The sequence below is a fragment of the Ctenopharyngodon idella genome, chromosome 6, assembly GCF_019924925.1.
Source record: "Ctenopharyngodon idella isolate HZGC_01 chromosome 6, HZGC01, whole genome shotgun sequence".
Taxonomy (NCBI): Eukaryota; Metazoa; Chordata; class Actinopteri; order Cypriniformes; family Xenocyprididae; genus Ctenopharyngodon; species Ctenopharyngodon idella.
The window spans coordinates 24,087,416-24,103,970 of NC_067225.1; the positions used below are offsets into that span (position 1 = coordinate 24,087,416).

At 36.7% G+C, this 16,555-nt stretch overlaps 1 protein-coding gene across 2 annotated transcripts; it reads left to right on the forward strand.

Moving 5' to 3' along the window:
- The first annotated feature begins 8,176 nt into the window (after positions 1 to 8,176).
- On the forward strand, positions 8,177 to 12,615 carry krt18b (keratin 18b). Of its 2 annotated transcripts, none has more exons than XM_051897230.1 (7): positions 8,177 to 8,705; positions 10,122 to 10,204; positions 10,426 to 10,582; positions 11,314 to 11,478; positions 11,558 to 11,683; positions 11,814 to 12,047; positions 12,121 to 12,615. In XM_051897230.1, the coding sequence occupies exons 1-6, from the start codon at positions 8,265 to 8,267 to the stop codon at positions 12,036 to 12,038; spliced, it is 1,197 nt and encodes a 398-aa protein (XP_051753190.1). In that variant the 5' UTR covers positions 8,177 to 8,264; the 3' UTR covers positions 12,039 to 12,047; positions 12,121 to 12,615. The 2 variants fall into 2 exon arrangements, with proteins under 2 accessions (XP_051753190.1, XP_051753189.1); XM_051897229.1 differs by having other exon boundaries at positions 8,178 to 8,705; positions 11,814 to 12,034.
- Positions 12,616 to 16,555: the final 3,940 nt, after the last annotated feature.

The window sequence follows — 16,555 nt, forward strand, 5'->3', positions numbered from 1 at the left end:
AATAAAGGTGGCCTAACACTTTATTTTGATGGTCCCCCAACAGACATTCTAATGACTATAAGTAACTTTACAAGTAAATGTCAAATTTTTACTAACCCTAACCCCTTATTCTACTAAACCTAACATAGTCTCACATAGCCAGGCCTTATGACTGACAAGTAACACAACCAATCACAGTTTGTTTTGTTCCGCGCCATGCTTAGGAGTGTGAAAATGTAAAGTCGATGTCCCTACAATAATAGACTGGCGTGCATCTAATAAATTATTCATTCAAGAACGTTGTGCAAGTTTACTGCAACAATGGAGCTGCGAACTTCACATACATTTGAAAATCCAGCGTTTAGTTGATCCTGGTAAGCGCTCATTCTCACAGTTGTAAACATGACGGCGTTTTTCTTCCATGTAATATATGTAGGTGTATCATGTTCATGTTGTTGCCGAGTGTGATTTATAGAGGAGAGATCTATGTACTATTGTCATAAAAATGTTGTGGCATCTTTTGTTCCCCTTTTTCATGAAGGTCATGTGCCACTAAAAACGAATTTCAGTTCTCCTCTGCTAATGCAGTTTAATACAGACTAAAGGCAGTTGATTCGTTTTTCCTTTTACTTCTTGGTCTTTTCTCTAGGTGAGAGAAATATGACAACACTGGTACTGTGATTGTGAGTGGCTTGTTATGACATTAGAAAACTATTAAAATCATGCACTTGCGGTGTAGACAGACATTAGTAGACGTGGCGCTCATTTGTAAGATTAGATACAAAAGTGCAATGACTGTTACTTCAGTTATTTTGCTAGATAGGAGGATTCAGATAGAATCTGTAAAAGAACTCAAGTTGAACTCGACATACAACTTGTATGCATACTGTATGCGATAAGATGTGACAGTCTAGACATATGATACACAAAATGAGAAATGATTTTAAAAAAAGTTGTATTTTACAGGAATATTGCAAGTTATTGGCATCATTATAATTACTATGCAAGACTATGCTTACCAGCAGGGACTAACTGCCAAGTTAAACAGACAAACTCTGGCCTCTTTTCTTAGACTACCAAAACCTTCAAATCACCATTGGTACCTAACATGGGATGAAGAATTTAAAACTGATCTAAGGAGATGTGCATTGTGACCAAATAAATAAATAAATTGTAAGCAACATTGTAGGGCCACAACAGTCAACAAAGAAACCTGGAGAGAAAAAAAATGGAGATAAATCATACTATACGGTTGACTATACATACTATATAGCTAGCAATATATACATTATTGAACAAAAGTGTGAAGTCAGTAAGATCTTTTTTAATGTTTTCAAAAAAAAAAATCTCTTATGCTCACCAAGGCTGCATTCATTTGATCAAAAATGCATTAAAACAGTAATGTTGTGTAATATTATTACAGTTTCAAATACGTTTTCTATTTGAATATATTTTCAAAATGTTATTTATTCCTGTGATGACAAAGCTGAATATATATGCACATCAAAATTAAAAAAGAAAAAAGAAAAAAAGAGAGAAAGAAATCGAAACTAAAACTCTCTCTGGAATTAATGATTAAACACGATTACACACACAGACACACAAAAAAAATATATCAATAAACGAAGTACAATATAACTGCATATCTGTTCTCTGGAAGACGCCAGGCTAATGAAGTAAATACTACAATCCTGACATGTCAGACCCTCAGTCACCTCTCAACAAATACACACAAAGCCTGTAAAACTAATAAATGATTAAAATCATGACATGAATACATGGGTTTGAGTGACAAGAGTGATGAATTATTGATCAAGAATATATTAATTAATTATTGATGAATAATATAATTATATTAATAATTGTTAGTAAATTCATTCTACTCCTAAATAAACCACAGAGTATAAAATTAAGTAAAACTGGGATTGGCAAGACACAGTGTAATAATAAACACATAACTCTCCTTGAAGACTTTCTACCACTTCATGTTGATTCTGACAACTCCTGGAATGCGTGTCATTCACTTTCATTCGAGATAGAGTGTAACGACCACAAACAAGCCCAAACCAGCAGCTAACCAATAGTGACCTGTTGTTGCTGGCTTGAGGCATGAATTTTCATCAGTATAATTCTGGTAATTCAACAGTGTACCCTTTACTGCCTGTATTCCTGTAATATGAAAAAGGGTGTGGTGTCCTGAAGGCAAAAACAGGTGACTGTTGTTAAAACAGATCTTAAAAAAGGAAAATTGCACCAGAACTGGTTTCCCTTTTGGGGCACCAGGGGGTTAATCTATGACAGCACTAATAAGAAACAATTGGCTCATGAGTGATGTTAAGGCAGGCACAACATCTGTTTGCTTTTGGATAAATGTTTCACCAAAGGATAAAGCGTTCTTTGTAAGTACAAGGTGCTGAACTGAAGGAGGGAGTTGTTTTTACATAAATAGTACTCAGGTAAGAGGGACTGAAAACAGACAAGGTGGACAAAGACAAATTATAATACAGCCTAGCCTACTACATCCATGTATCTCTATGCCTCAAAGGGAACAGTTGCAAAACAGTAATAAAGAAAAATTGAGAAATTTCAAGCAATGTAATGTTAGATGACTGCAACATGTTGCATTTCAACCAGCCTTAGCATAGTGAAATGTAGTGTAGAATTAACAGATAGCAAGCTCTGAATATGAATACAAATGCTAAATGCTTTGAGCCAGTGAATCATGGGAGAAAAACTATTTGAGAGCTGAAGTGGAAAAAAGCTGAGTAAAAACATGTGCTAGCGGTAAACTAATGACATTCTGGTAGGTCTGTTTTCTGTTTCCCCAGTTTGTAACGGATTTTAGCACTCCCTAGTGGCTGAGTTTGGCATTGCATGAACACTTAGCAGACTGAGTTGAAGGTATGAATGAGGGTTAAGGTTTAGCTGGTTAGCAAGGTCTAAATAACCCTTTTAGGTAGATATTACGCCATTCTGTGGGCAAAAAGCAGCTTCCTCCATTGGCAGCCATTCAAAAGTAACTGTGTAAACAAAAAATATTTTGCAAGCAACATAAGAATTCCATGAATTTGAAGAAGCCAGTGAAGGTTTTGGTCTGTGCGCACTCTTGTGGTGCCAATCGTTGTCAGGACATCATTTTCCTGTAGCTTCACCCTCTTTTGCCTTTTCTCACCAACTGAAGTAGGCGTATTATGAAAATTATCTCTTAATCTGCTGAAAAGATAAATTTAAATGTCACAGGGTGTGTCTGTTCCACTAATCCGTCATAACATCTTACCTCACCCGAACCAATCACACACCTCACAGTCTTCTGTCTTTGCTTTAGTCTACAGACACAGAAAACAAGATGACTCATGAAGTAAAAATCATTGCAATGTCTTTATATCAAATATGTTGAAATAAAACATTTACTTTTAATTGTGTATGTATGTTTTTGAGTGCACATTTATAAATATCATACTACAGCATCTTTCCTTATACAGAGATAACGATTAGCCTATAATTAGTATAGCCATTGCTCATCATGCCACACATTCCCTTTACAAAGGGTTGTCATCATATTCTGTCCTATTAATCATTAAGGTTGCTATTGTTGTGTGTATTTCTGACAGCTTGAGTCATGAGAGAACATACATCTTCACTTTCTCATTGTACTCACTTATACAAACTACCGTTAAAAGGTTTGGCACCGGTGTGATTTTTTAAATTTATTTATTTATTAATTTTTTTTTTTCATCTCTTATGCTCTCCAAGACTGCATTTGTCTGATTAAAACTACAGGGGGAAAAAATCTATTTCTATTTTAAAGTATTTTTAAAGTGTAATGTATTCCTGTGATGGCCAAGCTGAGTTTGCAGCAGCCATTACTCCAGTCTTCAGTGTCACATGATCCTTCAGAAATCATTCCAATATGCTGATTTGCCCAAGAAATATTTCTTATTATTATATATAATGTTTAAAACAGTTGTGAACAGTGGGTGTACATACAGCTAAAACACAAACAATGCTGGTTTGGGAGTGAGTAAGAAAAAGAAAAAAAAGAAATCTGATTCCAGTTTCCCCTTGCTGAAGGATTCAGCTTTTCCTTTCCTTGTTCTTTCCATTATTCTTTTTTTATTTTCACTTTCCTGAGTATGTCAGAGTTGCAGTTAATGAATGGGTAAGCAGAGGGTGACTGGGTGGAAACATGAAAAAAAAAAAAAACATACAAACACAAAAGAGTAATAAAAAGTTGAGCTGAATGTGATTGCCAAGGACATTTATTTCATTCCTGCTACATCCCGCAGAGCCAATTGCATGAGGTTTCATCTGGAAATGGGTGCAACTAAAAATGTGCTTCCACCCTTTTTGAGTCAGATGAGTTAAAAACGAGACATTTCGAGAAAAAAAAAAAAAAAAAAGGCTGCAGATTTTCATAAATATAATGAATGTAAATCCGAGCCTATTAGTTAAGTAATAAGCCTAAACACTGCATTCATGTAACTGACAAATAAAGCATGCATGTTTGTGCGTGAGAGAGAAGGAAATAAAGAAATAGAGTTTAGGAGTGGGGGTGGTCACATGTTGTAAAAGGGGGCAGGGTGGTGAAAATTCCTTCACTCGGGAGTGTGACTCACTGTCCCTCTATTTTCCTGCTTTTTTGGTGAGTCTTTTCCTCTTTAACCCCGTCTGCCAGCTGTGGCTGCCAACTTTTCATTAGACTCTTCATTTGTAAACCATGATGGCTTGTCTGTGCTCTGCAGACCTTATCAACACACGGCAGATCTTTATTCAGACATATGACATCCACTAAGCTACTGACCGGAAATTATTCAATAATGAAGTGAGGAAAGGCTTTAAACAGAATTTCTTATGATCAGCTTTCTATCCTCCTGATTTAAGTGATGCATCTCAGTATGACTACTGTTGATGTGTACATCGTGTTTTTTGATGAAGCCACAAAAAGGAACTGAAACTGTTGCTAGGAAACAGATTGGTACAACAAAACACACACATTAGGTTGCCATGTTTATGATTGAAACAAACACTCCTTCAAGGTTTTGAATATGAAAGTGTACTTCTGTGCATATAGAGAAAAAGCTCTAGTTGGAGAGCATGCAGGAGACTTAAAGCATGTAGAAAAGAGAAGAAAGAAGAGAGGGTTGAACAAACCATGCACTTTTCCCCTGCAGGGTAGTTTGAGATTTGTCTTCAGAGCTCTCGGAAATCATGGGATTGATGACTCATCTGGTAACCAAATCTCTCTGGAATCTATGGACACCCCATCCAAACAAAGACACTGCAGATTGCACTTTCTGACACAGAGAAAGTACTATAGCCACAGAAAAATTCCAGTTAGCATAGATTCTGATCCAAGTCAGAGAAATGTTCTATGAGAAATTAATTCAGTCTGCTGCCTGTTACACCACGGGTATTTTAAACTATGTATTTAATCGAAAAAATTGAGACACGATTTGTTCTTTGATGCCCATTGAAAGTTTGTAACAAGTTACAAACATTGTGTGAGTACAAAAAAATTGATACAATTTAAGAACTGATGAGAACACTGAACTCAAGAAAACAGATAAAAGTTTGGATAAGCACGTTAACCTTTTATGTTTTGCCAATCATTATTACATATTCGGGTCTTTAGTGACCCAGATGGATTTCTAACTGCCACAATAGTATAAAACTCTCCTGATATTTTAATATCAATTAAAAAAGAATAAAATAAAGCATATTTCGTTACTTTTTGGAACTTGAAAAGCTTCGATTTAAGCAGCTGCTATTTACCATCATCACTGTCCTCATCAGAGCTCATTTCCCCAGTACATTCAGCATCTGGCTTATATTTTACAATCTCAACCATATTCTCAAAACTATCATTATCAGCGTTTTCCAAATCAATATTTTGATTGCTGACAGATTCTTCTACCAGATCCATGATAAAGTGACAGTGACATTAAATTAGATTGCATTCAGTACTTGCTCTGCTGTAAATCTCTGAGCTATTTCAAGTTTTGCTGTTATGTATTCTTTTGTTTTATGTCTGCAGTAATTATGAGAGAAACATCACATCATCATTGTGTATCAGACATTGCCACCTTGAGGAATACAGATGAATTGCTCTTGAGTCATCAGAGATTCAATTAGTGTTGCGCAGAAAAAAATACTCACACTATTACATACCTCGGGTCCCTATCGACCCTACACACTTTTCACAAAAATTTTACTAGAAAACAGACTCGTCGGCTTTTTTTTTGGCCGATTCGAAATGTTGAATCGATCATTCTGATTGGCTGTTCAGCTACTGCCACCTGCTGGTACGGAATTGCATTTCATCTTGCGCAGGCGCAGAATGACGTGCTACTTGGCCGTCGGGTGTTGAGCGTCGGTTTGGTGTGTCAGGGCAACTTTGGACACAGACACTGCCGACGTGAGCCAACCCCGCAGTCTGCTTTCGTCGCCACTAGTTCGTCGGCGTCGGCTTGGTGTGTTCCGGCCTTAACAACAAAAGACAGAGAAAATCACTTACTGCTCTTGACTGGTTGAGCCCTGCTGGAGCAGGCATAATTAGGCATGAAAATAACTGAAGGAAATATCTATTTGCTAAGGTCCCATCTTAAAATGCTCCAAATTTAAGATGGGACCCCCCCAAAAAATAACAATCTGGCTACGCCACTGCTAAGAAGGCTAATGGTAACTTTAAAAATGAAAGAGGGGGAGGGTAGTGAATAAAAGAAAGAAAGAAAAAAAAAAGAAAGAAAGAAAGAAAGAAGGAAAGAAAAAAAGAAAGAAAGAAAGAAAGGTCAGCTTTCAAAAATGCTTTTTGTAAACTCCTCAGGTTTCTTTTACCTCCTGGGTGTGTTAGGCCTCTTGGTGTCCTTTTCTTTGGATCACAGACATTTCAAAGCAACATCTTTATCGCAACAATTAGCTATGTGTTATTGTTTTCTGCCATTCTCAGATTTCAAATCCTGCGACAATACAGCTGGGTTCACATTGTACAGCTTTTATGGTCCTTTACATTATTGTCTTCTGTCAGACTGTTCGATATGATCCTAGTGAGATCCTGGGTAAAACCCATGATACACTGCACAACATCAACAATATTTTATGTCCACATTGCAGCCAAGACTGCAGTTTTGCATATTTTGCAAGTTTTGCACTACAACGAGAAATCTTTTCTGAATTTGGTCTCAGACAGCAAAATTGTTACCAAAATCATAAAGTTTAAACCTGGTAATTAGAGGTTCACGCTGTTCCTCATTCACTGAACTCCGAACATTAAGACATTATCTTGAGCTTTTGCTTTTACCACCTTGTTTTTTATACAATTTATTTGGAGTGTTTGGACTTTATCAATGTTTTTTTTTTTTAAACATAGCACATCACATATTTGGACAGTTATGTAATTTTGAGCAGGACCTTAAAAGGCAAAAATCAAGGCAAACTATTTGTAGCACTGCAGTTTGCAGAAACATGAATAAAAGTTGTAGTTTTTAGATGTTTTAAAGGGATAGTTCAGCCAAAAAAGAACACACTCATTTTGTTCCAAACCTGTATGTCTTACTTTCTTTTGTGAAATATAAAGATGTTTATTAAAAATGTTTCAAGTGTGTTTTTGTCCATACAATAACAATGTCAATGTGGGCCAATGTTGGTTTGAGGGTACATTATAACATTCTGGGGTAAACTATCTCTTCCCCCCCCACCCCACCCCCTTTTTTTTCTTTCTTTCTTTCTTTCTTTCTTTCTTTCTTTTTTTGTTTAGATCCAAACCATATGTGGCCATTCTTTTGGGAAAATGCACACATAGGTGTAGCCTGTCCCAAAAGTGCCTGATTAAAATCATAAACAATTGTTTTATTTCTCAACCCCTGTTCTTCTCAGTTGGATTTGTTATTTAAGCTTTCACAAAAGCATTGTGGGACTGAAAGCACAAAATGAGCTGTATCTTGTTGCAGTTCATATATGTGGCCGGGGCCAGATGAGCTCAGGGATTGGGTTCAGATGGAGGGAGGCAGAGGGGTAAGATTGAGGCAGAAAAGGAGGGAGAGAGGATGTGGGAAGGGCGTTTGAAAACACCAAAAAAAAAAAAAAGTAAGAGAAAAAACGGACCATGTGGGCAGGGTCTTAGCTGGTCAGTGTGCGTGTGTCTGAGTCAGAGAGAGAAAAGGAGGAACTGAAAGAGTTTAGTGGGGGTATATAAGCTGCACAGTTCTCTTCCTGTGGTTCTCAAGGGTTGACATCCCACAGCGTACACTCATTTTCTCCTGCAGTCAGTACTTCATTCCTCAACCACCATGAGCTTCTACGTACCTCAGGCCTCTCACATGTCCTTCACCCGCTCTGTGCCCGCACACCGTGCTGCCAGTACGTACGGCGGGGCAGGTGGACAGGGCACCAGGATCTCGTCCGTCTCTTCCATGTCTCTACGTTCGGCCCCTAGAAGTGGTGGCATTTCCTCTTCCACAGCCTACAGGGTGAGCTCAGCTGGCATGGGCGCTGGTGCAGGGGGGTCCCTCAGGGCGAGTGCTGGCTCCACAGGGCCTCTCGTAGGCAATGAGAAAGGCCAGATGCAGAATTTAAATGACCGTTTGGCCGCTTACCTGGACACGGTGCGCCGGCTGGAGCAGGAGAACAGCAAACTGGAGTTGCAGATCAGAGAGGCCCTGGAGAAAGGTGGACCAGAAGCACGTGATTACAGCAAGTACAACGCCATCCTGGATGACCTGAGGAGAAAGGTGAGAGACATAGTTGGGTTTATATGCTTTCCATGTAATGCTTATTATATGCTTTCCAATAGCAATTTTATATATTCATTTCAACAAAACACCAAGAATTCCTATAGCGTAGTGTACTGTAGACATATTGCAATTTATGTAAAATGCATTGTAAAACAAAAAATATAATATAATATAATATAATATAGACTTGAATAAAATCAACAAAGAAATTTTTTGAGGTAACTTTTTTTCTGTTTGCGGAAACTCACGAAAACTATGCCTCTTAAATGTCTTAAGAATATATATAAAAAAAAAGTGTTCTTACATTTTTGTACTGTTCACGAGAACCCTTCAGTGTAAAAAAAAAAAAGCATGATCAGATTTCTGTTCATCTCAATGGAGGGTGTGGCACACGCCCTCTCTTCTTTCTTTTGTGCTTGTTCTGCTTTTCTTTAAATGAATTCTGGTTACCACAGAGGGAATTCCTCAAAACCCTCCAATTTAATTTTAAAATCAGTGCAACCATGACAACGGTCAACACAAATAAAACATTTACAACTGTATCTAAAGCATTAGAAGAATGTTTGATGAACTACAGCCAGCTGAAACTTCCTACAGTCTCTAGAGTCATAATGCAAAACAGATGTGGGATAAGCAAACGCACACGCTCATGCATCCACACAGTCACAAAAGCACTCTCTCGCACACAACAAGAATGCAATGAAGAACTGCAGCATTTATAGCACATGTGGCCGAGTCATTACAGAACATTTAGAGTTCAGAAATGTATAATCTTTTCCTTTTCTTCCAGCAATACTGAAAAGCAGAGAACTGAGCTAATAAAAAAAAAATCCCTAAACTAAGAAGAATCATTGCTATATTCTTCACTTAGGAAAATTAATTTTACTAAAAATATTATGACATTTCAGACAGCCAGGTCTGATAAGCAGAGGCGCGTGATAACGTGTACCAGCTTCCGCTTTCACCAGTGCAGGATGTGGCACATAGACAAACTTAGTCCATTTCAAATGTTCTGCTCTACACACCTAGATAATGCAGTATGCATCTCTCACATGCACACATACATTAAACATAGCAATAAACAAAAAAATATCCTGTCAAGTTTGACTGAAACAAATTCAGACTTTTGTCTCATATTTTATAGTCTTGCTCATTCAGACCTTTTCATGCGCCTAAGTTTTATAAAGAAAGTTAATGTAAAGCATGATTCGATAAAGCAAAATCTGATTCCAGGTAATTACTTGATTAGATAAGAACATCTGAACCTCATTCCAAGAACACTGTAATTAAAACCATCTGACAAATCTCATCTTTCGCTACAGAAAAAAAAAAGACGATGAATGTCAGATGAATGAAGATGAATGTCAAAAACAGGTTTTGTTTGGTGAAATATGTGCTTTGTTTTGCCTGTAGGTGTTTGATGCCACTGTGGACAATGCTCGTCTTGTTCTGCAGATTGACAATGCTCGTCTGGCTGTGGATGACTTCAGAGTCAAGTCAGTTTCCATTACTACACCACACCACAAGCATCTTAAAAATGCATCTTGTAATTCGGAATCAAAGGAACATGCTTCTGAGAATGTAGTCATTTTTAGAATCACAAAATAGACAAGCCAGAAATCATCAGTCTGACAGATGCGTGATGGAGGACTGTTGACATGCACACCTAAACATTATAGTGCATTACTTGAAAGGCTATTATGCTTGTGTGTTATAGGTTTGAGAATGAGCTGGCCATCAGGCAGTCTGTGGAAGGAGATATTGCAGGTCTGAAGAAGGTCATTGATGACACCAACATTGGACGCCTGAATGTGGAGGGTGAAATTGAGTCTTTGAAAGAAGAGCTTCTCTTCCTCAAGAAAAACCATGAAAATGTAAACAACCATTGCACAAGAGCCACTTAACACACAAAGAAGGAGATTGTTACATCTAATTAAGCTTTCCTGTGTTGACGTATTTCCTTTTAAAGAAGAAATTTGAGGTGGGACGAATCAAACTAGGCTTTTTCCTATTCATGAATCATGACTTACAGGGAGCTAATTCTACACTGTAAAAAAGAATTGTTGGTTTAACTTAAAGAAGTAAGTTACCTGGCTGCCTTAAAATTTTTAGTTCATTGAAACTAAAAATTTGAGTTAATGCAAGGAAGGCGATTGGTTTATTCAACAGAAACTCAAAACATTATGTTATCTGAACCACATTAATTATATAAGTTGATTTGACAAAAGAAAAAATGTTGTGATAAATCATGATAATAATTGTTTACAGTGTAGAGAGCATTTGATTGTAGAAGAATCTGTGTAGTGCGAGATGAATTTTGAATTTTCTCCGAAGGGAAATTAGAAAACTTGTAAACAACTGTTAAAAGTTAATTTTGTAAGGGTTTAGGGGTAAGCCAGCATATAGATAGATTTATAACAAACAGACATAGACTAAAAGACACAAAACTTCAAAAAATGTTGACTGCATGGGGCCTTTAAATTGATCACAGTGCTTCAACAACATATTAACCATCGAAATGTAGGAAAAACCACCACCATGTTGCTGAAAGGCAAAATGTCCTGCTCTAAGTGTCTCAGATTTCTTTTCTGTTCAACTTTAACAGGAAGTTGGGGAGATGCGAAACCAGATCGCCCAGTCAGGTGTTCAGGTGGATGTTGATGCACCCAAGGGGCAGGATATGTCTCAAGTGATGGAAGAAATGAGGGCTAACTATGAAAAACAAGCTCTCAAAAATGCAGAAGAACTCAAAATGTGGCACGAATCTCAGGTACAGAACCCTTGACCACTACATGACAACAATTTTGCTATGATCTAACCAATCTAACCATCTAACTCTTTCTTCTTAGTTGTCAGAAGTTCAGGTGCAGGTAGCTCAAAACACAGAGGCATTACAAGGTGCTCAGATGGAGGTTAATGACCTTCGGCGGCAGATTCAAACACTAGAAATAGAGCTCGCATCCCAACAAAGCCTGGTAACGTGCACATACACGCCACTTTATAAATGTTTTAGATTTCAGATATCATATTTCAGATCTATAAAAGCTGAAGTTTTAATAAAATAAGAAGTTCATGTTAAAAAATATATGATGCCAACCTTTCTAGAAAGCGTCACTTGAGGATACCCTCCGGAACACAGAGCTACGTTCAAATGCAGAGATGGAGAAGTACAATAACATCATTATGCAGTTTGAAGCTGAGCTGGGACAGCTGAGGTCAAATATCACAGAGCAGGGTCATGAATATGAAGCTCTGCTTAATATGAAGATGAAACTGGAAGCAGAGATCAGCACTTACAAGAAACTTCTGGATGGGGGTGACTTCAAGTAATGAGATAAAGTAAATCTTTATTTATTATATTTTACAGTGTATCATGCACACTTACTGACTCAACTTTTTCTTTGTTGTTTAGACTCCAGGATGCACTAGATGGCCAAGAGTGATATTACAAGCTGCAATGAAGAGCAGACAGAATGACCCTTCAAAACAAACTTTAGATAGCATTCACAATGAAATCTGTAGCAAATCATTATCATTTGAAAGTCCCTTTCCACTATGTCTAGACAATTTATTCAACAGGACACAACAAAGTTCATCAAGTTGGTTTCTCACCTGTATTTCATTTCTTCAACATGATGTCATTTACAGTGTAATTACTTGCCATCACCAAAGCCTGTTCCACCCTACAATCTGACTTAACACTGACATGTGAGTTACAGAACAACAGAGGCAGCTTTTTAAACATTAGTTATGTCTTTATAATACACAGTCCCAATGTCACTGCACAGTTATACAGCAAACATAACCATTACAATGAAATGTGAAGAGAAATGTGAACTTTTCCACCAAGTCAAAGCAGTAATGAAATAAAAACATGCTTTCTAAGTGAAATTTGGAATCAAGCAAACATGAAGAGACATCTGAATTCTTTTATACACAGTACAATAGTTTCCTATTTGTCCACTCAAGTTAATGGCTCTTAGTGAGCATAAATGGGTCCTATAAGATGGTGTATTTCACACAAAAGTTTAGCTACTGCTCATTATTCAGTCTCCAGTTGTCAGGTGGGTCAAAATGAATGTGTACATACATTTCAAAGTAAACAAACTCTATCAAAAAATGAGACTGGCTCTAAGGCAGGACGTCCATTCCTACTTTTCTGAACATTACAATTTCTCCGGATTTATACAAGTGATCGGTTTAATGTTTGTGGTCTCTGGATATGTTTTAATGTTTTAAGTAAGCTATTGGAATAACACCAAGACAGGATATAAAAAGAAGGCATTTGATAGACAACATTCAAAATCATACAGATGTTTTAGTTGCCAATGCTGTTAACTTCCACTAACAAGATACACAAGCTTGTTACAGCATTTAATGTTAGCCATTTGAAGAGCTGTGAAGGGCCATCTGGTTCTATCCAAGAAAAACCTCATGCTATAATTCTATTTGAATTCTAGTCTATAAAACATTAAGCTTTATCAATAAAACATTAATCAGTATTAGTACATGATAGTGTGCTACATGTTAGCTAATTTTCCTAAGACAAAGAAGCATTAATCAATCTGGAAAAAGCAACTGGGATTTGTTTACTTGACTTTTGCACAATGAGCTAATGCCATGGTAGCTAATTAGCTTGCTAGAGATCCATTGCTTGGGCACTGTAAGCTTCTAACTAAACAGATTAGCCGAAAAGCTTAGGTGGATTGATTTTGTGTGTTCAAAAAAGATTGAGATACTGTGAATAGCACCAAAAGTACCATTTCTAATTATAATCAATAAGAAATATAATGCAGCTGCTTATTCGTTTGTTGCACTGTAGCAGTGAAATTACACTTTGGCTTCACAAAGGAAGATATTATTGTAATTATATTTTAATAGAATTCTAATTAAATATTCTGAAAGAGCTATTATATTTGCAACGAGACAGAAAGCAATGTAAATGCTAACTACGTTAATTACAGCAACAACTGAGAGCGTGTTTAAACTTATTAATTGATATATTTTGATGGCTAATATGTCATACAGTATTAACCATAGAAGTCTACCTGAAGAAAAGTTGTTAGCATTCCCAGGTAGTTCAATAGCACTTTCTTGTACATGTAAGTATACAACCTGGAGGCTGCCATCTTTGATACAGGAACATTTGTCATGTGACGGATCACCTGTCAAAGGCAATAGGAAAACTTATTTTAAACTTCTTTTGGACAGGAATAATATTGCTGCAAAAACTAATATTGCTATAAATTTAAATAGAAAGCAGCAGTGGAAAAAACAAAAAACAATGATAAAAATATATACGGATTTAACAATGAAATACTTTTTTTCCAAGCTGCCCAATGAAAGTAACGACATGAACGACATCCTATTTTTCTGCTTTGGGCAATGATAAAACATCCAAAACATGTATAATACAAGCGTTTCTAACAAGAGTATTTCTACCTATGAAACTTCTATGTTAATTGAGAGTTATATTCCTTTCATTTTCACGGAGTCAGAGTGACCGGTGGTTATCAAATTTCCCTTCAGAGACCGACGTAGCGGCTGTTCAAACATGAACAATGACAAGCACAAGCATATGTTAAGCACATATGTTAAGGTTTTCAGTTTTGTTTCGACTTTTAAATATTTTCAATGTAATATATTTTCACACGGCAGGGAAACTTTTCCACATAAAATAAATCAATTTTGTAATTAACTGTCGCGTTGTGACTTCAATAAAAAATAATGCAAATGGATTCATTATTGATTATATGAAAGCTTTAGAACACAACAAAGCTTCTCCTATGCTCATTTATGTGGAAGGATTCCTCTTCGCATTCCAGGGATCTTCAACACCCAAGCAGTAGAATTACAGCAAACAGCACCCTCAGCTGTTAACATGATAGAAGTTTTATTTTGATATCCAGATCATTTTTATTTCCCACAAGGGTTGTTTAACAAAGCCCCCATAAGCTACAGAAACACAGACATATATTAGACAAATATAAGTTATTACATTAGAGTATAATTATATAAAAAACAACACCACAAATGCCATGTGTGCATGATTTATAAGACACTGTCAAATGTGTTGATTTTAAATAAACAGTAACAGCTATTTAACAGTAAAATATCCTAAAGAGATTCCCATTCTCTCTCTCTCTCTGCTTAAATACTTTCAACAAAAAGGGAGGGCAGGGGGAGGGGAGGATTTGGGTGGGGGAGGGGCTGTGCATGTGGGCTGTTGTCACAGGGACAGAGGGAGGTAGTGCAGAGTTGGATAGAAGAAAAAAGAAGAGGCAAGAGACAAAAAAGAGTGTGAGAGGCATGGCAGCGTAAAGCTTGGAATTTACTTCTAACTGCTACAGTGCAATGGAGATTCACAGAGAGGGACTGGTATGTTTCTTAATGCATGTGGAATACAATGACAGCTTTTATCTGTTTACATTTTTAAAACCACTCTATCTTCATCTCTGCCTCTTATTATCTGTTAATAGCCTTTTGCTTGTTAAGTTAAAGAGAGTGCGAGAGTAAAAAAGTATTTTTGTTGCACATGTATTCTGTGTTTATACATTTTACTGTTTGTTCCTATTGGTTTGTATGGTTAGTGTAGGTATGTGAGATTTTATGATGGTGCAGTTATAATTTTAAGAAAGTGTGACATGCAAAGTGGAGTATTAATATATCTCTCTTTCTTTCAGGTATCTGTGTTTATGAGCAATGGTGGACAGATTTGTGCACACCATTAGCATATACAATCAAAAATAACACGCTGATACAGAATTCTGGTTAAAACAGCATGGTGAGTTTATGCAACAATGCAAAAAAATGCATATTTCTTATATGTCTGTGTAGATGTGTGTATATGTTGGATAAGATTCTGCTGGAAAGTGTGTGTTCAGCAGTAGCCAGAGAGAGTAATGACTTTACCAGCTGTTTCTTTGCTCTCATCTCATTAGTCTTTTCACTATCATAGAAAGAATGAGAAGTCTTGAATATTATTTGTTTTACTGATGAAAAAAAATAATCTCTATTTAGATTTAGATTTTGAACTGCAGGATGGCCAACATCTAATCAAAGCTTATTTGAAGTACATTCTGTAATATAATGACTAATACATTTAGCATCACAGATCTTCAACCATTTATTTAAAAAAAAAAACTAAAAAAAAATACAACTCTTATGATGTCCAACCTAGAGCATGTGTGTGTGTGTGTGTGTGTGTGTGTGTGTGTGTGTGTGTGTGTGTGTAGAGGATGTGCTTTGTAAAAAGATCCCAGGCTGAATTCTTGGCATTCCGGGTGCAGCCATATTTATGGACAGGATCCTGTATCTTCAGTGGAAGCTCTAGGAAGTGTGTGAATTGGAGGGAGCAACATAAAGATATAAAGAAACAGGCATTTGACTGTTTTCTGTTTTAAATATTTTTAAATGAACAAGAGTATTTGTGTTTAGCAAGGATTTGTTGGGATTAGCAATGAATCTTAACTCTCTAGAACTCTGGATAATGTGTTAATGTTCATGTATATTTGTTTAAAATGCTCTTAAACTCTTAGTGCGCTGTGAGTCTCCTACGCTCTCTAGAACTTCACTCTAATCTGTCGATTCTAATCTGCCTTCATCTTCCAGAAGGCACACGAAAATAGACACGCATGCACACACACACATACAGTATACAAATATAACTGGTTGTAAATCCAGTGTTCAATCAGTCATTTAATTCGTCTTACCCTCATCAAAATGTGTGAGGATGATGTGTGCAAGGTTACCGAGATTACACTCGCACAGATTAAGATGCAAAGAATAGATCTTGTCCAGATTGCTAAGCAGTTCCATATGGTGAATTCTTGTTGTAGTCCAGTTGT

Bases quoted from the DNA above. Each gene is read 5' to 3' on its own strand.
- krt18b (XM_051897229.1), top strand. From the start codon at position 8,265: ATGAGCTTCTACGTACCTCAGGCCTCTCACATGTCCTTCACCCGCTCT. The intron at 10,583-11,313 runs GTAAACAACCAT...CAACTTTAACAG, and splicing joins TCAAGAAAAACCATGAAAAT to GAAGTTGGGGAGATGCGAAA. The intron at 12,035-12,120 runs GTAATGAGATAA...TTTGTTGTTTAG, and splicing joins CTGGATGGGGGTGACTTCAA to ACTCCAGGATGCACTAGATG.